This window comes from Hyla sarda, chromosome 10 (assembly GCF_029499605.1).
Source record: "Hyla sarda isolate aHylSar1 chromosome 10, aHylSar1.hap1, whole genome shotgun sequence".
In the NCBI taxonomy this organism is placed as follows: Eukaryota; Metazoa; Chordata; class Amphibia; order Anura; family Hylidae; genus Hyla; species Hyla sarda.
In genome coordinates this window covers 73955622-73979619 of record NC_079198.1, presented here as the reverse complement: position 1 = coordinate 73979619, position 23998 = coordinate 73955622, and the positions used below count along the sequence as shown (strand labels likewise).

At 43.0% G+C, this 23998-nt stretch overlaps 1 protein-coding gene across 3 annotated transcripts in view; it reads right to left on the bottom strand.

Annotated features, from left to right (window-relative positions):
• The window catches only part of SIK3 (SIK family kinase 3), a 171431-nt gene that overhangs the window by 40117 nt on the left and 107316 nt on the right, over positions 1-23998 (bottom strand). For all 3 annotated transcript variants that reach the window (XM_056544368.1, XM_056544370.1, XM_056544369.1), the window contains exons 7-11: positions 19773-19891; positions 14338-14448; positions 14075-14215; positions 11126-11203; positions 6063-6172 (exon numbers count right to left, since the gene is read on the bottom strand). In XM_056544368.1, coding sequence (XP_056400343.1) covers positions 6063-6172; positions 11126-11203; positions 14075-14215; positions 14338-14448; positions 19773-19891 — 559 coding nt within the window. The remainder of the gene's footprint in view (positions 1-6062; positions 6173-11125; positions 11204-14074; positions 14216-14337; positions 14449-19772; positions 19892-23998) is intronic.

The following is a 23998-nucleotide window of genomic DNA, read 5'->3' as shown; positions in this document are numbered from 1 at the left end:
ACCGGGGATGAGTAGAGTGCCTTTAGGTATGTTACAAAAAGTCACCCAAAACCCATGCGCTGCAGGACCTTGCCTGACATCATCCAACCCCATCAACACAGAACGTATGTGGGAAACAGCCAAAGTTCCTAGATAAAACCAACCTGGATGGGAGATATGGGCCGAGGCATTATTAAAGCCAATCAGCTAAGATTTTGGAAATTACCCTGTCAAGTAGAATATCATTAACCTTCTTGGGGTCACGGTGCAGATGACTGGAAGAGTCCTAACGGGCTGGAATGTTAGTAGGGGGAAAGCTCCCTTGGCAAATCTTGCCAACAGCCTACCCGGTTTGTTGCCAAAGTGAAAGAGGGAAGCCTCAAAGTGAGATAATTTCAAATGGTCACATTTGGTCAGCCAAGTGTCACAAGATGCCTTGGCTGTGACCCAGAATTGTTTAGTATGCTCATTTGGGGTGGCAACAAAAACCATATACGCTCACTGCAAGGAAAAGCCCAGAGTCTTAAGTTTTGTAGCTATTTTCTTCTTAAGAGATCTTGCATACGCCACAATAAGCCCTTAAGACCACCTTAGTAATATCGTAGTAGAGTTAGCTGTTGCTGACATGAGCTACATTGTCCCAAGAGTACTCTAGCCACCACCCTTTGAGCTTGGCCTGAAACAGTTCGTCCCTTGCCAAGCTGGAGGGAAACCTCCAAAGGAAGTCAGTGTCATGGGCAACAGAATCAGTTAGATGAAGTAACAGGGGAGTCTTCAAGGGAGACTTAATCAACCCTAGAAGTCAAGGAGTCCGGAAGGAAGGAATAATCTAGACGTGACCATGAGTCATGAGAATAGTGGCTATATTCTCTTCCCTCAGGATGTATTGTTCTCCATATGTAAACCAGGCCCAGTCCAGCTCCCAACTTGATAAGGAACTAAAAAATCAAGTAGACGAACACCCAAACAAGGGTAGATAACAATGAGGAGGCATGAGCTCGGTGAGTAATTAGAGTCCCTCCTCCCTCCCAGCGGCAACCCAGTCTAGAAGGGACCTGCAAGTTATGAAAGGGAGGAAAAGCAAAACGGTCCAAGCCCTTTTCCCTGCATATGTAAAACAGAAGATCAATAAAACCAAGATGTATAAAGCACCATGCACAGAGTGCCAAAAATACCTGAAAAAGGGCCTTACTGCGAGTACCCCAGAGATCAAGAATAAACTATGTATAACCCCCTAAGGTCGACTTTAACCTCGGGCAGCCCAAAGTCAGTCATTCAAAGATAGGCCGGATATTCAGTACATAGGACAACAATAACAGGAAAGATGTGTTTTTTGAGTCCTTAAAGGGGTACTCCGCCCGTAGGTATCTTATCCCCTATCCAAAGGATAGGGGATAAGATGTCAGATCGCCGGGGTCCCGCTGCTGGGGACCCCGGGGATCGCTGCTGTGGCACTCCGCCATCATTACTGCACAGAGCGAGTTCACTCTGTGCGTAATGACGGGCGATACAGGGGCCGGAGCAGCGTGACGTCATGGCTCCGCCCCTCATGACATCACAGCCCGTCCCCTTAATGCAAGTCTATGGCAGGGGGCGTGACGACCGCCACGCCCCCTTCCCATAGACTTGTATTGACGTCACAAGGGGCAGAGTCGTGACGTAATGATGCTCCGGCCCCTGTATTGCCCGTCATTACGTGCAGAGCGATCTCGCTCTGCACAGTAATGATAGCGGGGTGCCGCAGCAGCGATCCCCGGGGTCCCCAGCAGCGGGACCCCGGCGATCTGACATCTTATCCCCTATCCTTTGGATAGGGGATAAGATGTCTAGGGGCGGAGTACCCCTTTAAGGGGTTAACACTAACAGTGAAAAAGTTGGTATATAAAACTAGATCTATATCATAACTATATATTTATATATGTAAACTAACATATGCAGGACCAAAAAAGATATAGAAGCTCCAAAAGATTTCAGAGTCAATGGAAAACACAATACGTAAAAAAGGAGAAAAAACATAGAGGAACACATTTAGATTAAACTAGGTGAAACCTCTAGGTTCTCTGGAGGAGAGTCCGAATTCATCCAGCCACACTCCTCATATTTTTTCACATTTCTGCAGGGCATTAGGTTTATGGTAGATACCTTTCTCCATAACAATTAACCACTTAATTTAAGCTATAAATTCAGCAGTTGTTGGTGGTGTTCTATCGAGCCAATGCAACATACTCAATTTGCGAACCATTCAGTATCTCCCATAAATGAGTCCACCCCTCACATTTTTGTAAATAGTCTATTCTATCTTTTCATGTGACAACACCGAACAAATGCTTCAACAATGTAAAGTAGTGAGTACACAGCCTGTAGAACAGTGTTTACTGTTGTGTCCCCTTCACATAAAACAACACACAGTCAATAGTGTCTAAATCTTGGCAACAAAGGTGAGTACGCCCCAAAGTGGAAATGTTCAAATTGGGCCTAATTAGCCATTTTCCTTCCAAGTGTCATGTGACTTAGTGTTACAAAGTCTCGGGTGTGAATGGGGAGCAGGTGTCTTACATTTGGTGGTATTGCTCTCACACTCTCTAATACTAGTAACTGAAAGATCAACATGGCACCTCATGGCAAAGAACTTTCTGAGGATCTAAAAAAAAGAATTTGTGCTCTATATAAAAATAGCCAAGGCTATGAAGATTGCCAAGACCCAAAAACTGAGCTGCAGCATGGTGGGCAAGATCCTACAGTGGTTTCACAAGTCAGGTTCAACTTGCCATGGTCCACCAGAATCAAACCATATTTTCTAAACTAACTAAGATTATATTCGCCTAACTACTCTTAAGCCCCCACCTGCTTTAAAAAGCTGTGCATCATACCTTTCCCCTTGCTCACATTGTGTGAGCTCCAGGCAGGAGAAAGTGGGCATTCCCCAGCAAGCACAAAGTCATTGAAACCTGTGAGAGCTGTGCCTCACCTAACCTCACACGCACTTCCTGAGTTTGGTCTCCTGCCAGCCCGGGAGGAGACCTAACTGTTTGACTTGCACAGGGGCCATTTTTAAAAACATATAAAAAGGTTGAGAATTTTAACAACAAGTAAAGAGCAAAGTGTCTTATAATTATATAAGGAAAAATATATTAAAACGTTAGTTTGGTGACAGGTTTAAATGAGGGGGAGGGGGGGTCAGCCTGTTCGTGCTCAGACGATACACCGTACGCTGCACCAAATTGGTCTGCATAAATAAAAGCAAAAAAATAAAAGGTGCACTCCTAGTGCAATATGGCCAAACTCAGGTGCCCCTTAATGAAAATGCAGGGCAGAGATAAGGGGACGTTGATCACAGGCCTCTTCCCCGAATTAGTAGAAAACGAGCACTCCAAGATAAAGCACTCAAAGTTCTATTACTTCAGATTTGCCACATAGGTTTCGAACCCTACCCAGGTTCTTCGTCAGACATTTGAATACCAAAACAGTATGTGTACCAAAATTTTAAATACACTGAGTGGATTCATTCCGAGCCATCGGGTCAGACCTGATGATGACCCCAGTCTATAGCTATCTGAGCCACCGCCAAATTCAGTCACAAAGGGTTTTGGGTATTGGATAAGACAAAGGCCACTCAACACTGATCCGGAGAGAAAATAAATACGAGCAAGTCATCAGAGCAAGAACAGAAATTGATGTTCTCCAAGATTACAGACTCGACACAGATCAAAGACCCCCTACTCTGACAGCAAACCCCCCAAATTTAGAGCCTGGCCCATCCCATAGAGCAATAGCTGCAGCATATTCATCCTAAAAAGGATAAGAACAACAGTGAAGGAGCAACTGGAAACGAATCCACTAGCGGATCACCAAAGTAGAAAAGACTAAATATCCCATAGAATAAAAGTGCAAACATTCGAATCTGCCCTTTGCATCCACATGAGACCCCAGACATTCCTGGAGGATGGTGTGTTGAGGGATAGCTGGCTGCATCCAAGCCTTGAGAAGCAAGTGCAAATTGTCAGGAGTCAAATGAGTTTCCTGCAGACAAATCACAGCCGAAAAGTGAGGGCGCAGATAACAGTGCCAGTCACTTATGAGGATCACCCAATCCCCTAACATTCCAGCTAATAAAAGTAACATTGGTAGCCATATTACATAAAGAACCATGTAAGGAACAGGGAAGCATAAATCTCACAAGGTCAGAAAGGAATGAAAGTACATAGTGAAATGAAGATAGCTAAATATAGCAGAAAGTGAGCCATTCCAGAAAAGAACACTAGATGGCAACAGAGCACAGCAAAAGCACCAAAATACATGGGAAAACATAGGTAAAATTTAAGTAATATGAAAAACCATGAAGCGTTATTGCAGGGAGAGGCACTTGTTCTCCATACAGCTGTATGAAGGCATCAGAAATCTTACAGGGCGAAGATGACATCTGTCAGTCCCGCAATAAGGGTAGGCTGTGACTTTTGGGCGCAGTGATCTAGAATCAGAAGAGGTAATGGCAGAGGACACCTAAGTAGTCCCAGGGGCACAGCGCTTAACTGAAGAGACCGGACCAGTTTTAAACACCAGCACACAATTGACACTCATTGGCATCCAGCCAGCACAGCGCTTCTTTAAGCAAATCAAATAAGTGGTCTCATTGGCCATAACAAGTAGGGCACCTGCAAAGTACATATGTGACTGAAATGAACCTCTGGCTTTGAAAAGATTTCTGCATTTTAATACATTTTTAATATTTACACTTTTGCTAATTTTTATTTTGTTAATTTATAACAAAATAAATTGCTAATTTATTTTCATAACCTGAGGAGGAAGTGTGGTGGATTGTCTCTATTACTTGGGCACTCAGGGAAGTAATGGAGGAGTTACATTGGGTGACCACTATAAAGATGTCCTGAGGTGGGCTGCCCAGCATCTGGCACTGCAGCTCATACACTAGCAGGGTTTGGGGCTATAGCAGGGCCTAATGATCTAACACTTGCAGATGGGCTTATGTCTGTAGGGTCCCAATGCAGCACAGATGCCCCAGAAGAGCAGTCAACCGCAGCCAGCCGGTCAGAGAGGCTGTAGAAGAGTCCAGGTCCCCAGCCTAGGCTCTCTTATCAGGTGTGCTTCAGAGCCAGCAGCCATGTTTCTGTCCTGGCAAGGGCCCGGCGCCATCTTGAGGAGAGCGGCGGCTCAGTCCGGCCGCCATCTTCCACTACCCTAAGCCATTGGAAAAGCACAGCTGAGTCTTAGCACACCCGTGAAGCAGATCAGGGCACAAGAGGAGGTAGTTGTAGCGTCCAAAAGGAGCTAACAGCAGCGCATCCTCTCACATTCCCTGGTAGGCTCTGTCGCCAGGAAAGACATTTCTACTGTCTGTGCTACGGTGAACAGAAGATCACTATGCAAAGACCTGGCTGAGGGGAGGGAAACTGAGCCTGTGTGTCATTTAGCCTTTGGCTCACTGGGATAGCCAGAATATCAAGAATGGAAATCCAATGGACAATGGACTACACACATAGGATATAAGCTTCCAAAGGTTTGCGCCTTAAGTGAGTTGTTCACTCTTAAATTGGATTCCAATCCTAGCTTCCTAAGAATCCTTTGCATCAGTCCCCTGCAAAGTTGGAACATAATTCAGGGCAGATGCACCAGCTGTATTCTTCACACTACATGCTCTGCATAAGAGTATTGCCTTTTTTAAGAGGTGCGCTCTAAACCCAAGTAGGACCTGCATGTTAAATTTTTCTTCAGCCAACTTATCAGATCATTAGAACATTTATATTGTTGTACACTATGAACACAAGATGGCGCTATACTACACAAGTAAATATTCTACCTCTTCACCAGATTATTCTAACCGCATGTAATAGCTTTTGTAATTCCTCGCAGAATACTTCAATGGATCAAGGGGTACTTCTAACAGGCATTGTCCAAAGCAGAGAACCCCTTAAACCTATAAAACTTACAAATTGCCTTAAACATAAAAAATGTACAAATACAGCTTTAAAGACCTGTGGCTGGGCTTGTTCTCCTCACATATTCTACTTTGGCTCTGTTACTATTCTATTATATAGTCAACAGGGAAACAACAAAGACTGACTCACTGTGTGTCCGGCACTCCCACTGTATGTCTCCTCATGGACAGATATCTGGCCAAAGCTTCCGGGGAAGGCTCTTCTCCTTCATCACTGTCCAAGTTCATGGTGCCATTAGTCTAAGGCAAAATACAAAATATACACACAGTCATAAAACAGTACAGGAAACATGTAAAAAACTGTGGTCAACGCACAATAAAGCATTAAGTATTCTTATCTGTACTCTTATGGCATATCGAAAGGAAGTGGATAATAGTTGTGGGTGCCACCTCTGGGACCCACATTTCTATCAAGAGCCACCGGGCTGTTCACTGCTTCCCAACCACCTCTTCTGGCACCACCATCAGACGAGAGACGTTTGGGAAGCTGTGAACAGCCACACAGGCAATTTCATATAGTTCATGTAACTTCCAATGCGATGTGTAAATAGTATGGGCAGCATGATGGCTCAGTGGTTAGCACTGTTGCCTTGCAGTGCTGGGGTTCAAATCCCAGCAAGGACCACATCCGCAACAAGTTTGTACCTCCTCAGAGATGCTGAAACAGTGTAGCTTACGGTGTTATGCTGTTTACCTAACTGACATGAATCACCTATAAGCTTAGTAAATAATCATATGCTTAAGGTCTAGTGGCATACAACAACATGGTACCTAAGAGAAAGAACAAAAGCCACTATATAGACCATGAGGTAGAGTAAAATCACTACATTTTATTAGTTTCACATATAACATAAAATCACATACAGCAATGGGCACAGAGAAAAAAGATGTGGGTGCTGGGGAAGGGGGTATTACTCTACGGGCACACAGATAAAGGGCCCTGTATAGTATGCATGCACTGGAGATGGCAATTCTAAAAGTACATGGATAGTAAGAGAAAAGTGCATACATAGTATAGTAGTGGCTGGGATCGGGGTAAGCCTATACAAATAACGGCCTGAGAGTCACTCATGTGCCCTCATTATATTCCACATATGCCTGAACCCATACAACCACTGCTGTAATAAATCAATAAAGTGAACAATGCACACAAGAAAAAATATTTAACCCGATAACGACCAAGGACGAGTATAGACGTCCAGGTTGGCGGGCGTTCCCGCACCTGGACGTCTATACTCGTCCATTCTTCTCGTGGGTGCTGCCCAGTGCACCCACGAGATCGCGGCAGGGACTCGGCTGTATCACACAGCCGGGACCCTGCTGCACTGCCAGGACCGAAGTAAACTTCGGTCCCGGCAGTTTTAACCCTTACAGCCGCGGTCGGAAGTGAACGCGGGCTGTAAGTGTTATGACAGAGGGAGGGAGCTCCCTCTGTCACTCCTGCAGCACCCCGCATCGCGATCGCGGGGTGCTGCGTGTAATACGCAGCTGGCCGGGACCCTGCCGCACTGCCGGGAGTGAAGTTCACTCCCGGCAGTTTAACCCTTACAGCCGCGGTCAGAAGTGACCGCGCGCTGTAAGGAGTTCTGACAGAGGGAGGGGGCTCCCTCTGTCTCTCCTGCAGCACCCCGCAGCGCGATCGCGGGGTGCTGCTGCATACCTGGGCAGCCAGGGGTCCTACAAAGACCCCCAGGTCTGCCCTGGGTATTGCCTGTAGGACGTGCTAGAGGCACGTCCTAATATGCTGCCTGCTAGTGAAAACTGGCAGGCAGCATATAACTGCAATGCTTTGGAATACTAAGTATTCCAAAGCATTAAAAAGTGTAAAAATAAATAAATAAAATAAAATAAAAGTGTAAAAATAAATAAAAATGTAATAAAAGTGTAAAATAAATAAAATAAAAAAAAATAAAAATTTATATATATATATATATATATATATATATATATATATATATATATATATATATTAAAAATACATTTATTAAATGAATCTAATTTTAAAAAATGCATAATGTGTAGGATCGCATTGGCGGACATCCCCAGCATGTAATATGCTGCGGATGTCCACCATGTGATCCTACACATTATGCAGCAGTCACGATAATGAGCTCCCTGCTGCGGCTGGGTAGCTTTGTGTGTCCACTCATAGCGGCGGATTTCCCGGCAGCAATCATGAGCGGACACACTGAGCTACCCAGCCGCAGCAGTGATGGATATATTCGCCATGAGCGGGTGCTTATTCCCACAACATGGCGGATATATCCATCAGGAGCCTTAACTGTCACAGACAGACGCGTTATACTGCCAGCCAACCAAGGACCAATCAGAGAGGTCCCTGGTTCAGCCAATAACTTGTAGGGGTGCGGTATATAAATGGGGTCACTTGTGGGGGGTGGGGGTACTGTTCTGCCCTGAAAGCCAAATGGCGCTCCTCTCCTTCTGAGTCCTACCACGCGGCCAAGGAACCATATATGGCCAAAGCGGGGGTATTTCCGAACATGGGACAAGCAGCTAAATAAAATATAGGGTGCATTTCTTTCAATATCAGAAGTGATGTACAAAAAATATGCCCCCCCAAATGATGCATTTGTGAAAAATTGCAAATTTCGAATTTTTAACACTGACTTTGTAATAATTCCTGCCAAAAAATGATGGTGTTAAAATACTCACTGTACCCCCTAGCGAATACCTTGAGGGGTCTAGTTTTTAAAATGGGGTCATTTGGGGGGTATTCCTATGTTCTACTACCTTTTAATTTCTGCAAACCTTGCATAGCACATAAAAAAAGATGTACTTTTCAAATTTTCAAAATTTTCAAAATTTCAAGTTAAATTGTTAGGCTTCTAACGAATTTAAAATGTTAATTAAAAACTAAAAAATTATGTCAAAATAAAGTAGACATCTGAAAGTATAAGTTTCATAAACTATTTGGTCAGTAAGTATAAATATATGCAACCTATTAGTGTTAAAATAGCAAAAAATCGTAATTTTTTGTAAAAATTTCATGATTTTTTGCATTGTAAAAAAAAACTACAAATGATATCGGCTTACTTTTACTATGTACATGAAGGACAACTTGTGACAAAAAAACAATGTCAGAATCATCGTGATTGGCAAAACGTTACCAGAGTTATTCTCTAATAAAGACAGACATCCCCGATTTGAAAAAACAGGCCTGGTCTTTCAGGGGCGTACAGGTTTATTTGCATTGGTCCTTAAGGGGTTAAAAGCAAGTGCAAAATGTACTTCCCAAAACATTAGGAAGAAAAGCATGCAGAGTAAATAGTAGCCAAGAGTGGCACTCCCCCAACCCCAGTTACCCACCACACCTCCGACATGTTTTGCCTAACAGGCTTTGTCCAGGAGTGGTGGTGGGTAACTGGGGTTGGGGGGAGTGCCTCTCTTGGTTACTAAGTATGCGCTATAAACTTTTCTCTTACTATCCATGTACTTTTTGAATTGCTATCTCCAGTGCATGCATACTATACAGGGCCCTTTATCTGTGTGCCCATAGAGTAATACCCCCTTTCCCAGCACCCACGTCTTCTCTTTCTGTGCCCATTGTTGAATGTGATTTTATATGTTATATGTGAAACTAATAAAATGAAGTGATTTTACTCTACCTCATGGTCTATATAGTGACTTTTGTTCTTTCCTAGTGGCTTTTGTTCTTTCTCTTGGGTACCTAACTTCCATAAACCTCAATGACAACTCATCTGTATTTAATTACCCAACCACCTCTGGTAGCTGCAACCAAGCTGGAGGGCCATCAGTCGTGAAATAGGCGTAGGTTCTAGAGGTGGGGCCTGCATCTATCAGATATTTATAGCATATTCTATGAATGTTAAGATGGAACTAATGCTTTAATGGCTATAGACACTGACATTCATATTTTTGATTTAAAAAAAAAACCACCACAACCACTTTCTACGTGTTTTAATATTCTGCATGGTTTCTCATTTACAGCCCCTTGTGATTCTGCTCTGCAGGCTTCCTTGTATCTGCTCTCCTTTCTGTACAGCTTGTGTAAGCGGTCCTCCAAGATTTTTCTTCCCCTTGTCCCCTAGCTGAGATGGCATGTAACCTGCCCCGTCCTGCTGTTATTTCTAAAGCAGAGCAAAAAGCTCATCTGACAGACTTATGTCTAATTGGCAGGTAAACAATTTCTACTGGACACTATTTAGAAAGGTATTTCAATTTGCATTAAAGAAAAACAGTGGAAAAAAAAATCTGTGCAAAGTTGTTCATAGTCGAACATTAACAGCGTTTAAGACTACATAAGCAAAGGAGAACATTGTGGTTAAGACTGATAATAAACCTCTTTCAGTTATAAATTACCAACGTTTCTAGAGAACCAGTATTAAGTATCTCCACCTATCAAGAGTAATAAACCAAAGCTTCTAGGATCAGACGTCACAAGATAAAAAAATAACCTTTAACAAAATTGTAGGATAAAAACAACAAAATCTCACTACAAATATCCATAAATGTCTATTGTGAATAGAGATGAGCGAATTTACAGTAAATTCGATTTGTCACGAACTTCTCGGCTCGGCAGTTGATGACTTATCCTGCATAAATTAGTTCAGCTTTCAGGTGCTCCCGTTGGCTGGAAAAGGTGGATACAGTCCTAGGAGACTCTTTCCTAGGACTGTATCCACCTTTTCCAGCCCACCGGAGCACCTGAAGGCTGAACTAATTTACGCAGGATAAGTCATCAACTGCCGAGCCGAGAAGTTCGTGACGAATCGAATTTACTGTAAATTTGCTCATCTCTAATTGTGAATATAAATATATTTACATGCACAATAGGCATTATGGATATTTGTTGTGGGATTTTGTTTAGAATTTGTATCCTATAAGTTGATTTAAAGTTATATTTTGTCTTATTTCACCTTCATGTTCAGTGAGACATTTAAACGTGTTCCTTTATGTCGATATCAATAAGTATTTGCACAAGTATACATTGCAAAAGTTAGAATATAAATGTTAAGAGGAAAATTTAAGTCTTACAAATTGTGCCTCTGATATTCCCCCCCACTGGCTGCAGCCATCGCTGAAGTATTTAATAATTGCAGATGGGACCTGGACTTGCCACTAATTAAAGATGCAAATCCAGGTCCCCGCTGCAGTTATCACAGTCGCCAGCGATAGCCACCCCCGGAGTTGCCACATGATTTCCATACTCACCTCAACTATTTGATTTTCAGGATTGATGAGCTGAACCTGGGGCACATTCATGCTGACGGCACTACCAGCTGCATCAGCCTGAAAGCAGAAAGATTATCATCAAAAAACCATTGTACACAAAGTATAATTGTATTCCAAAAACACCATCAGCTAAAATAGTGGAGGAAATAATACCAATAGCATGAAAAAAAGACAATATGGAGGATTTACCAAAATCTGAGCAGCGGAAAAGTGGAGCAGTTGTCCATAGCAACCAACCAGATACCCTCTTTTATATTAATGAAAGCCTCTGAAAATTACGTGATCTGATTGGTTGCTATGGGCAACTGTTTCACATTTCATATGCACAGATATTGATCAATCTTCCCCAGTGTATCAGAAAAAGGTTTAATTACACATTACCTGATGGAATTATTTTTTATTTATTTATTTATTTAATTTTTTATGCAAAAAGATTTTTTTAATGGAAAAATGCACTTTTTGACACTGTTGTGAATCAAAGTTAGAGATGAGCGAACTTACAGTAAATTCGATTCCTCACGAACTTCTCGGCTCGGCAGTTGATGACTTATCCTGCATAAATTAGTTCAGCTTTCAGGTGCTCCCGTGGGCTGGAAAAGGTGGATACATTCCTAGGAGACTCTTTCCTAGGACTATATCCATCTTTTCCAGCCCACCGGAGCACCTGAAGGCTGAACTAATTTATGCAGGATAAGTCATCAACTGCCGAGAAGTTCGCTCATCTCTAATCAAAGTGGATCCATATTTTATATTTCCCATCACTTCTGGCTATAACTAAACCACTGAAATTACCCTTTGTCAGGAGACGAGGGTAATTAACAACCAACATTAAAATTGCCATGTGACCATCATATTCTAATAGATATAAAAATTTTATATTAACTTTTATTTATATACAGATAAAAGTTATGTTTTATAGTTGGGATCTATAAGTATAGTGCCGAATTTTTGGTATTTCTGGCTTTAGCTTAAAAAAAAAAAAAAAAAAATGTGCGATTCCAGACTTCTAACACTTACCTACATTTACTCATTTCTAAGTGTTGGGCCTGACAATGCAGCTACAACAGGCATACAAGCACACATACAGAACTGTGGCCAAAGAAGATGGCCAAAGGAAAGAGGATTTTGCCAGTAAAACTGCCCATTTGCCACTGCATATTTTTGTGTGAAAGAATGCTTGTTCAGCATATACAATGCATTGCTTCATTTACTGACATATTCAAGAGTTCTTATCCTTCCATTCTTAACCCCTTAACGACGCAGGACGTATATTTACGTCCTGCGCCGGCTCCCGCGATATGGAGCGGGATCGCGCCGCGAACCTGCATCATATCGCGTCGGTCCCGGCGCTCATCAACGGCCGGGACCCGCGGCTAATACCACACATCGCCGATCGCGGCGATGTGCGGTATTAACCATTTAGAAGCGGCGGTCAAAGCTGACCGCCGCTTCTAAAGTGAAAGTGACCCAGCTGCTCAGTCGGGCTGTTCGTGACCGCCGCGGTGAAATAGCGGCGTCCCGAACAGCTGACAGGACACCGGGAGGGCCCTTACCTGCCTCCTCGGTGTCCGATCGACAAATGACTGCTCCGTGCCTGAGATCCAGGCAGGAGCAGTCAAGCGCCGATAACACTGATCACAGGCGTGTTAATACACGCCTGTGATCTGTGTAAAAGATCAGTGTGTGCAGTGTTATAGGTCCCTATGGGACCTATAACACTGCAAAAAAAAAATTTAAAAAAAAAAAAAGTGTTTAAGGTCATTTAACCCCTTCCCTAATAAAAGTTTGAATCACCCCCCTTTTCCCATAAAAAAAATAAAAGTGTAAAAAAAAAAAATAAACAAACATATGTGGTATCGCCGCGTGCGTAAATGTCCGAACTATAAAAATATATCATTAATTAAACCGTACGGTCAATGGCGTACGCGCAAGAAAATTCCAAAGTCAAAAAAAGCGAATTTTTGGTCACTTTTTATACCATTAAAAAAGAATAAAAAGTGATCAAAAAGTCCGATCAAAACAAAAATCATACCGATAAAAACTTCAGATCACGGCGCAAAAAATGAGTCCTCATACCGCCCTGTACGTGGACAAATAAAGTTATAGGGGTCAGAAGATGACATTTTTAAACGTATAAATTTTCCTGCATGTAGTTATGATTTTTCCAGAAGTACGGCAAAATCAAACCTATATAAGTAGGGTATCATTTTAACCATATGGACCTACAGAATAATGATAAGGTGTAATTTTTACCGAAATATGCACTGCGTAGTAACGGAAGCCCCCAAAAGTTACAAAATGGCATTTTTTCTTCAATTTTGTCGCACAATGATTTTTTTCCCGTTTCGCCGTGCATTTTTGGGTAAAATGACTAATGTCACTGCAAAGTAGAATTGGCGACGCAAAAAATAAGCCATAATATGGATTTTTAGGTGGAAAATTGAAAGGGTTATGATTTTTAAAAGGTAAGGAGGAAAAAACGAAAGTGCAAAAACGGAAAAACCCTGAGTCCTTAAGGGGTTAAAGGGGTACTCCGGTGCTAAGACATCTTCTCCCCTATCCAAAGGATAGGGGATAAGATGCCTGATCGCGGAGGTCCCGCCACTGGGGACCCCCATGATCTTGCACACAGCACCTCATTAGAATCAGTCCCAGGAGCACGTTCACTCCAGGTTTGATTACTGGCGATCATGGGGGCCGGAGCATTGTGACGTCACGGCCCCGTGTGACGTCACGCTCCGCCCCCTGAATGCAAGCCTATGTGAGGGGACGTGACATTTTATTCCCTCGCCTCACCTTTTGTAGATGAGTACCCTTTTAAAACATAGTACTGTTGAAAATAATCTAAAACCTGCTCAAAAGCTAGAAAATATTGGCGTGTCTGGTATACAGAAAGGAGCACAATGAGACACAATGACAAAGACTAACCTGTATTGGTGAAGCAGTGTAAGACAGTGGACGAGGGGCACTGGGTGGGGTAGGGAGGCGTAGAGTTTTGTGTCTTCTTAGCCGTTCGCACAGCAAACTGTAGATAGCACTGTAGTTATCATAAGCATCTGTTCTTAAGGACTAAATAGAAATAGAAAAACAATAAGGCATTAAAGGAAATGGAAAACAACAGTAGGCTAACATTTGTGATAAAAAACCAGAAGTAAATAGATTTAGTGATCCAGGAAAGGGGAATAGGTTACCTGCAAAGTGCGGTCTTTGTCCAGACCCATTTCCACCATGGTATGTAGAACTTGCTCATTCAAAGGTTCCCTCTGTCTCTCCAATTTTACATGCTGGCACTCTGCTATTAACTGCAAAAGAAGGTGCGCCCACATTAGTAACACAGTTAATAGTCAGCTATTACATCTTTATAATCCTTACAGTAAAAAAAGGCTAAAAATATATCGGCCTGTGGTTGACTGACTGTTCACCCACTGATCAGCTGCTTGATGAGGCCATGGCATGTGTATGAGAGCTGCACTGCAATATTTAGCTGCACTTGTCCATCACAACCGCTGTACTTCTAGTAGTGTCAGGTCAAGGAACCATTATGATGCACAGGTCAATGGAAGAAGAAGTACTTTGCTCCGCTGCTACTTAAAGTATGGTGACAGAACAAGCAGCAGTAAATGGGACTGGGGTACTTTTGAGTCTTTAAACTGCTTCATGGTGGGGGTATAAGGAGGATAGGGCACCAGATAACCTCTTTCAAGTCTGGATAACCCCCTTAAAGGGGTCACCCACTATTATATCAGATTTCACTTATTTTTCCCAAATAAGTACCATTCTTCCCCATGTGGGCTGGTATAGCCGCTTATCCGCTTTCAGACTCTTATTCTGAGCACCACATTTAACCCCTTCATGACGTGGCTAGTTTTGGCCTTAATGACCCAGCCAGTTTTTTCAAATCCGACATGTCTCTCTTTATGTAGTAGTAACTTTGGAATGCTTTTACTGGGCAATGCAATTTTGAGACTTTTTTTTCGTGACTTATTGCACTTTATATTAGTAGTAAATTTTAGTTGATGCATGCAGCGATTTTTGTGAAAAACTTCAAAATAGTCAAAAATTAGAAAAATTTGAATTTTTCTAGATTGAAAATTATCTACTTGTTAGAGAAATTGTTATGCCAAATAAATGTAGTTATTAATTCACAGCTACAATATGTCTTTATGTTTGCATCATTTATTATACTTTTACTTTTTTAGGGAATTAGAAAGCTTATAATATTATGAGCATTTTTTCACATTTTCATGGTAATTTCAAAAGCAACATTCTTTTAGTGACCACTTCAATTATGAAGTGGATTTGAGGGGCCTGTATTTTAGAAACCCCCAAAAATTACCCCATTTTAAAAACTGCACCCTTCAAAGTATTCAGAATGACGCTTACAAAGTTTATTAACTCTTTAGGTGGTTCACAAGAATAAAGCAAAGTGAAGGGACATTTTTAAATTAAAGTTTCAAGCAATTTTGTCAGTGACATGGAAGGTATTAACAAACAATAAAAATAAAAACTCAAACGTATATGTGTTAGCCCAATTCTAAAGATCTGAGAACTATTTCATATGTCTTTCTAGTGTGCTCCCTGACTCACACAGGACTAAGATATGATGCAGCACATAGTGGATTTTGACACCTCCTTTTTCTTAGGATATTTTGCAGTGTCCACCGTGGTACTAGTACAGTGGGATAAACCCCACAAGTGACCTCATTTTGGAAACTGCACCCCTCAGAGAATTCATTTAGGGGGGGGGGGGGGGGGGTTGTGAGCATTTTGATCCCACAGGTGATTGAGGATAGTTTTTAACATTAGGCCGTGAAAATAATATTTGTCATTTTTATGCACAAATTGCACATTTAGCACAAGTTGGCTCATTTTCACAATGAACGTAGGAATAATAGCACCACAAACATTGTTACTCAACTTCTCCTGAACACACCAGTACCCAATTTGTGGCATGATCTCTTCTGACTGGGCAGACGGCCGGGCTCAGGAGAGAGATAGCACCAAGCCCATGTTCAGGTCTACTTTGGTCACATTTTTTGCATTGTGCTTTTATTGCAGAGGCTTAGAAGTGTTAAAATTGTGGAAGCCGCAGAGAAGTGACCCCATTTTAAAATCTACACCCCTCAAGGAATTCATAAAAGGGGGTATTGAGCATTTTAATCCAACAGAGGTTTTCCAAAAAGCTAATGCTCTTGTGCAAAATGAAAACTGTGATTGCGTCACAGATATGCCATTTAAGTGCCAATACGTTGTGCTTAGTTTATACAGATTTTGCAGGAATGGTTTTGGGGTACAATGAAAAAATTAGCAGCACACTGTACCACACATTTTGCTGGAATGGCTTTGGCATAAAATTAAAATGATTAAGGAATGGTTTGTGGGTGCCAAATTGAGGTTGGATTTTTAGATGTGGGGACGTATAGAAACTGCAGAGAATGGGAATAAAAAGGTGATAGTAGGGTTAATAAAAAAAACAAATTTAGGGATTTGTGGAACTCTTTGAAACAATCTTGTGCACAGGCAAGGGATATCAGGGCAAGTTTCACAGTGTATTTGTTATAATCCAGAATGCAATCTGGCTTGGACACTGTGGAACTTGTGCCTCGTACTGGAACAGTGGTGGAGCAGCTGTCATGGATGGATGTCAATATAAGGACATCTCTTTTGTCTTTATATTTTAGCAGCAAAAGGTTATTGCTGCAAAGTGCCCTGCTCTCGCCTCTTGGCAGTGGTTGCGCAATATGTGTTTTGGGGAGGCCTCGCTGGTTCTTGCGAACAGTGCCACAGGCGACAGTAGCCCTGGCAGCAAGGCACTGAAAGAGAGGCAGGCTTGAATAAAAATTTTCCATGTAAAGGTGATACTCTCTCAAAGTGGGTACACCATGTCCCAGACAATTTTCCCACTTACTCCAAGAGAGGGGGGGTATTCGGGGGCACAATAATGCTGTCTTTCCCTTCGTACACTCTAAATTGTTGTGTACCCTGAGATGCTTTCACACAGCTACAATTTAATTCCGTACCTGGCCCTCTTATTGAGCAGGTACTGATGGAATTTAAGCCGGCATTTGAAGTGGACTAGGGATTCATCCACACAAATATCCTTTTCTGGGATGTATGCCTCTGAAAACTTGGCACTGAAATGGTCAATTATTGGCTGAAGTTTATAGAAGCGATCAAAAGAGGGGTCATTTGGAGGTGGGCATTGGGTGTTGTCATTGTGGCGGAGGAATTTGAGGATTGCCTCAAAGCTTTTGCAGAGCATAATGTTGCTGTACAGTGGGGTGTGGTCCGCACCCCAATACTGCCTCGTTTCCGGCTTTTTCACTATGCTCACGTGGAGAACAAGGCCCCAAAATGTCATCAGAAGTGACAGGGGTCCAGTTTGAATATGATGAAGTGGGGTTCTGGGCCAAAAATTTTTGTGAATATAAATTGGTCTGTTGTACAATTATGTTGACCAATTCATCTGGGCCTCATAATTTTCTGGGACTGGGGTCCACACAGGGTCACTTGGTTCGGGTGCTGGCTCAGGCAGTGTCCGGTTCCTCATCACTAATGGAGGAAGGAGGAGGACGGCAAGAGAAATGGGGCGTATTTCTCTTCTGCATCATTGGCCGTCTCTGTATTTGAAGTAAGAATGTCATAAGCCTCTTCTACCGTGAACACCCTTTGCAATGAGCGGGTTGGTTAAGACATTTTGTGTTTCAAATTTGGGGTGGGGTGAATATTGTGATTTAACACGTGTAGGAAATATTAGATTTATTTAGACACTAACATCCTGCCTATAACAGGAACCTAAACTCCTATACTATATATATGTGTGTGTGTGTTATATATATATATATATATATATATATATATATTATTTTTTATATAATTTATTTTTTTACCAAAAAACAGATGCCAACTACTATCACCTAATCTAAAGGTCTGCTAAATGACACCCTGCCTATAACAGGAATGACTGTAGGGGGAGCTGTTGTACAGCTAACTAGCTAACTACAGGGGGGGGGGGGGTAGGGAATAAAAAAAATCACAGGTCTTCACTCGGAAGTGAAGAAAAGCTGCAGGACAGCTGGGGACAGAGGAAATTACCGGGTCACAGAGGGGCATCGATCACCGGGTCACAGAGGGGCATCGATCACCGGGTCACAGAGGGGCATCGATCACCGGGTCACAGAGGGGCATCGATCACCGGGTCACAGAGGGGCATCGATCACCGGGTCACAGAGGGGCATCGATCACCGGGTCACAGAGGGGCATCGATCACCGGGTCACAGAGGGGCATCGATCACCGGGTCACAGAGGGGCATCGATCACCGGGTCACAGAGGGGCATCGATCACCGGGTCACAGAGGGGCATCGATCACCGGGTCACAGAGGGGCATCGATCACCGGGTCACAGAGGGGCATCGATCACCGGGTCACAGAGGGGCATCGATCACCGGGTCACAGAGGGGCATCGATCACCGGGTCACAGAGGGGCATCGATCACCGGGTCACAGAGGGGCATCGATCACCGGGTCACAGAGGGGCATCGATCACCGGGTCACAGAGGGGCATCGATCACCGGGTCACAGAGGGGCATCGATCACCGGGTCACAGAGGGGCATCGATCACCGGGTCACAGAGGGGCATCGATCACCGGGTCACAGAGGGGCATCGATCACCGGGTCACAGAGGGGCATCGATCACCGGGTCACAGAGGGGCATCGATCACCGGGTCACAGAAGGGAATCGATCACCGGGTCACAGAAGGGAATCGATCACCGGGTCACAGAGGGGAATCGATCACCGGGTCACAGAGGGGAATCGATCACCGGGTCACAGAGGGGCATCGATCACCGGGTCACAGAGGGGAATCGATCACCGGGTCACAGAGGGGAATCGATCACCGGGTCACAGAGGGGAATCGATCACCGGGTCACAGAGGGGAATCGATCACCGGGTCACAGAGGGGAATCGATCACCGGGTCACAGAGGGGAATCGATCACCGGGTCACAGAGGGGAATCGATCACCGGGTCACGGAGGGGATCACCAGGTCACGGAGGGGATCACCAGGTCACAACTGATCACTTTTTACGGAGAGATTATCACATACACCGCTCTGCTCACTGAATGGAAACAGAATGGGGTGAGCAGTGCAGTGTTTATTATTTACATTTTAGTGCTTTGGCTGCCATCGTAGCCAAAGCAACAAGGAGCCGCCTAATGTAAACATCGGTGGTGATTGGTGTGCTTTACAGCCCCAAACACCACCGATGATCCCTGTTACCGGGCAGGGTAACGGGATTTTTCCCCACCGGCTAGTCAGATTTGACCAACTAAAGGCAGCACTCGTGGTTGGCACGAAACCACCCCCCCCCCCCCCCCCCCGGGTCCCGACACAAAATGCCTGGCTATCAGTAATAGCCACCGTCTTACCGGGCACGGCCAGTATGTACATGACTTACATGTACGTCACAGGTCGGGAAAACCTTCCCGTCCAGGACGTACATGTATGTCATGGGTCGGGAAGGAGTTAAGCACTAATAATCACTTTTTTTGGTGCAAGAGTTGAAAATGAAAACACACAGTAACAGTTACAGTCAAAAGCACAAAAATAAAACCTAGCATTCACTCACCCTTTCAAACTCGAGATCCTGCTCTCCTATACACATCCATTTGTGTTTACAGATCTGCTCCATTGACAGGCGCTTGCTGGGCTCCAAAATCAGCATGTGTCTTATAAGATGTTCACATTCTGTAAGAAAGGTCAATAAGCACATGTCTACACAGGACTGATCTCTTATGGATACTAGCAGACGTGGGAATGTCTGCTAGTCTCCATAAGGACAATCGGGTCAAGGTAACGTGTTAGCCTGTAGCCAAACGTACATCACAAACCTGATGTGAACTTGGACTTACACTGATACAAAATGGCTCCTCTCCAAGCACCTCACACTTCTACCTACAGGTCACAGTAATTTCTGGAGAAGAGCCAATACACATATGCACTGCATTATGGATTCCATACCAATTGGATCTGTGCCAATGGAATCAGTATTTTCTGAGATGCTATACAGAAATGATGCAAAACAAATATTTATGGGAATGGTCGTTTGCCACAATTATTTTTTTTTTTTTTTTGGAATATTGAAAAATACACACTACCAGCATAGCATATATCCTCTTATGTAAGAACAAGATGAGAAAATTGTTTAAAAGACAACTGAAAGGGGGTGATTGCCCCAAGTAGACCAAGGCTACCTAACCACAAAGCCAAGCTGTTCATTCTGACAAAAATATGGACGGGCTGGGTCCACCAAAGCTAGAGCAGTTGATGTTTTCAAATCAACTGGTGCAAAGAAACAAAAAATGGGGGGGGGGGGCTCAGCTTTATCTTAGTTCACATACTGTAAATGGGTGCTAATGCAGGCGTGAGAAATATAATATACCACAAAAGAAAAAAAGGCTACTCACCCAAAAAACAGCACACCTCATATAAGGAGATATATGTAGTCAAGACATACAATATAACAAAAATACTTTTATTGCACATGTCGGTGTCACAAAAAATACGGACATAAAATTAAAAGTACCCAGACTTTCTGGGCAACCCAAAACAAGTGGAGGGGTCCAAAATGGCACACCCTCCAGCGGACACCCACACTCAAAAAAGATACATATGCTTGGCACTACCACTGTTCCTATGTACAGAATGTGTGGCAGCTCACAGGGTATACTGTATAATAAATAACACTATGGTAAGCACAAATATGCCCCTTCCCTAAAGAGCTACCAATGACCAGTATACAAGGCCCCCTGGTTGTAAGAAATAAAGATGTATCAATAAATTCCTATAGCTGTAATAGTAACGGGAAATCAAGAGGCCAGACACAGATGGAGGTGCAAAATGATAAGCAGATACTCATCATTGGGGGGGTGTCCACACTGAAGCCCCACGTGTTACATCACCGAACTGGGGACTGCCTCAGAAAAAGCCCCCCCCCCCACCCAAACAATACCTGTGTAGAAGCATCCGCCATGATGCAAGCACCAGATCAAACACAAGGAGGACTTGCTTGATCATGTGATCGGATACAGGGTTTAGTGTTCTCTGATATCAATATCATATGACTTGGCCGGATATGTGACTGGATTTGTTTTGGACTCACACCACATAGCGTGCGGCACCTTTGTATATTATTAAAAATACCATCTGCGCCGATTATACAGCTTACTGATATGACCTGGGTAGCTATATGATTTGATTTGGTTTTAAATAAATGCATTCCGTAGCTCCCGTTGCGGGTTACGTGTTGACTTGACATGTGACCGGGAGTCACTCGAAATGTTTGCAGCACTGACATAGCAGACACAGGGATTGCTTGCATCATGGCGGATGCTTCTGCACATGTATTGTTTGGGGAGGGACTTTTTCTGTTTTCACATCTGTCAGCCATTGGTACAATTAGTGATATACACTGCTCAAAAAAATAAAGGGAACACTAAGATAACACATCCAAGATCTGAATGAATGGACTAATTGTATGAAATACTTTCATCTTTACATAGTTGAATGTGCTGACAACAAAAATCACACAAAAATTATCAATGGAAATCAAATTTATCAACCCATGGAGGTCTGAATATGGAGTCACACTCAAAATCAAAGTGGAAAACCACATTACAGGCTGATCCAACTTTAATGTAATGTCCTTAAAACAAGCCAAAATGAGGCTCAGTAGTGTGTGTGGCCTCCACGTGCCCGTATGACCTCCCTACAACGCCTGGGCATGCTCCTGATGAGGTGGCGGATGTTTGCTTAGAACCCTTCAGCCCTGAGGAAGTCACCAGTTTTCCTGTTACTATTACAGCTATAGAAATAACAAGAAAAAAAATGGAGGACAGCGCCTCGTGTAATTCCGATGGGTCACGTATTAAATTAAACACAGCAGATAATGTGCTCACCTTACGTGAACCTATGGTTCATGCATATGTCCCCTCCGTGGTGGGGTACTGGTGGATGGTCCGGAGCTGCAGCCTGCAGGTCATGGCCGGGATCCTCCTGGGAGTCGGCAAGTACATAAAGCAGGATAAGAGAAGAAAAAAGGACCTCTGTGCCAGCACTGCTCGGAACGTCAGAAATCAATGAAGATGCCGATTGTATAGTCCAACGATATTTTAATCAGACACATACATTTGGGGGTGAAACAAGGACAAGACGCGTTTCAGGAGTGAGCCCTCCCTTTTTCAATTGTGGATGTATGCAGTCTATTGTAACAGTGATCAGTACGTACATAAATACATTTAAAAAGGCGCCAATGTAAATTAGCATAAGTCAGAGGTCATGTAAGACTGTAACATTACAAGGTGGAATAAATTGAATACATACAGAAAAAACATATAGATCCAGCTTACATATAGTAAAATTGTACTGAAACTGTGTGTTTTCCGTTTTGATCAAAGGAACATGTAGAAACACTATAAAATAGTGGTCACTTATGTTTTCTTTAGTCACGGCTCCAAAACGAGGTTTGGGCTGGCTAGTGTTTGAAAGTGAGGCTTGGACGGGTTGCACATCCCTTTACACCATCATCAAACATGACTTAGGTCTGACTGCAGTATCCCATTTTCTGGAACAAGATACCACCATGCCCATACCTCAACGAGAGTTTCTCCTGGAGGCCATCCAGTTCATACTAGAACACAATATCTTTCAATTTAATGGGAAAATATACAGACAGCACTGTGGAACAGCTATGGGGACTCGTTTCGCAAATCTGTTCATGGGGGCATTCGAAGAACTCATCCTCTACCGAGATCCCCTATTCTCCAACTGTATCTCTTATCAGAGATATATAGATGATGTTTTCATTGTTTGGGACAATTCCACCACCAAACCCAACGACTTCATCACATCTTTAAATAAAAATAACTGGAACATCCATTTCACCCATCAACAATATGACAACGATGCTGAATTTCTAGACGTTATTGTGTCACACAACAATAAAAAAAAAATAACAACCAAAACTTTCTTCAAAGCAGTTGACGGTAATAAGTTATCTAGATTATTCCATCTGCCATTACCAAAAATGGATCAATAACATTCCGTACGGTCAGTACAAAAGAATTAGACGTAATTGCACCTCTGACCAAGACTTCCACACGCAGAGTAAAATTCTAGATAAGCGATTCAGGGCCAAGGGCAATCCCAAAACGCTTATCCAAAATAGCAAATTGAAGGCCATTCAGACTGATCAAAATACCTGCCTTCAACCGAAACCAAAAACATCCATCATCTCAGCCGATATAGACAAACCATATGTCTATAATTTTCTGACTACTTACTCAACAGATCATAAACACATCAAAAGGATCCTGGAGAAACATGGGGCAACCCTACTACTGGATCCCTTTTTGAAAGGAAACATTCCGGCGAAACCGCAGATCACTTTCAGGAAAAACCGATCACTGAAGAGCATACTTGCACCAAGCAAACTGAAGAACCCCAAGAAAACTACCTTCCTGAACGAAGGTTTAGAAGGCTCCTACAAATGTGGAACACTCAAATGCAAATGCTGCTCAAACATCAAACACCGAAACAAGAACTTCACCTCCAACACTACAGGAGAAATATTCCAGATCAAGTCCATACTGACCTGCAAATCAGCCTTTGTCATATACCTACTCGAGTGCTCCTGCAAGACTCAATATGTAGGTCGGACCACCCAGTGTTTAAACACTAGATTGAACAAACATCGCTTTAATGTGAAAACCGGTTATCAATTACATAGTGTATCATGTCATGCTGCAACGACACACAATTGCGATTTCTCACAGTTTTCTGTCACTCCAATCGAAC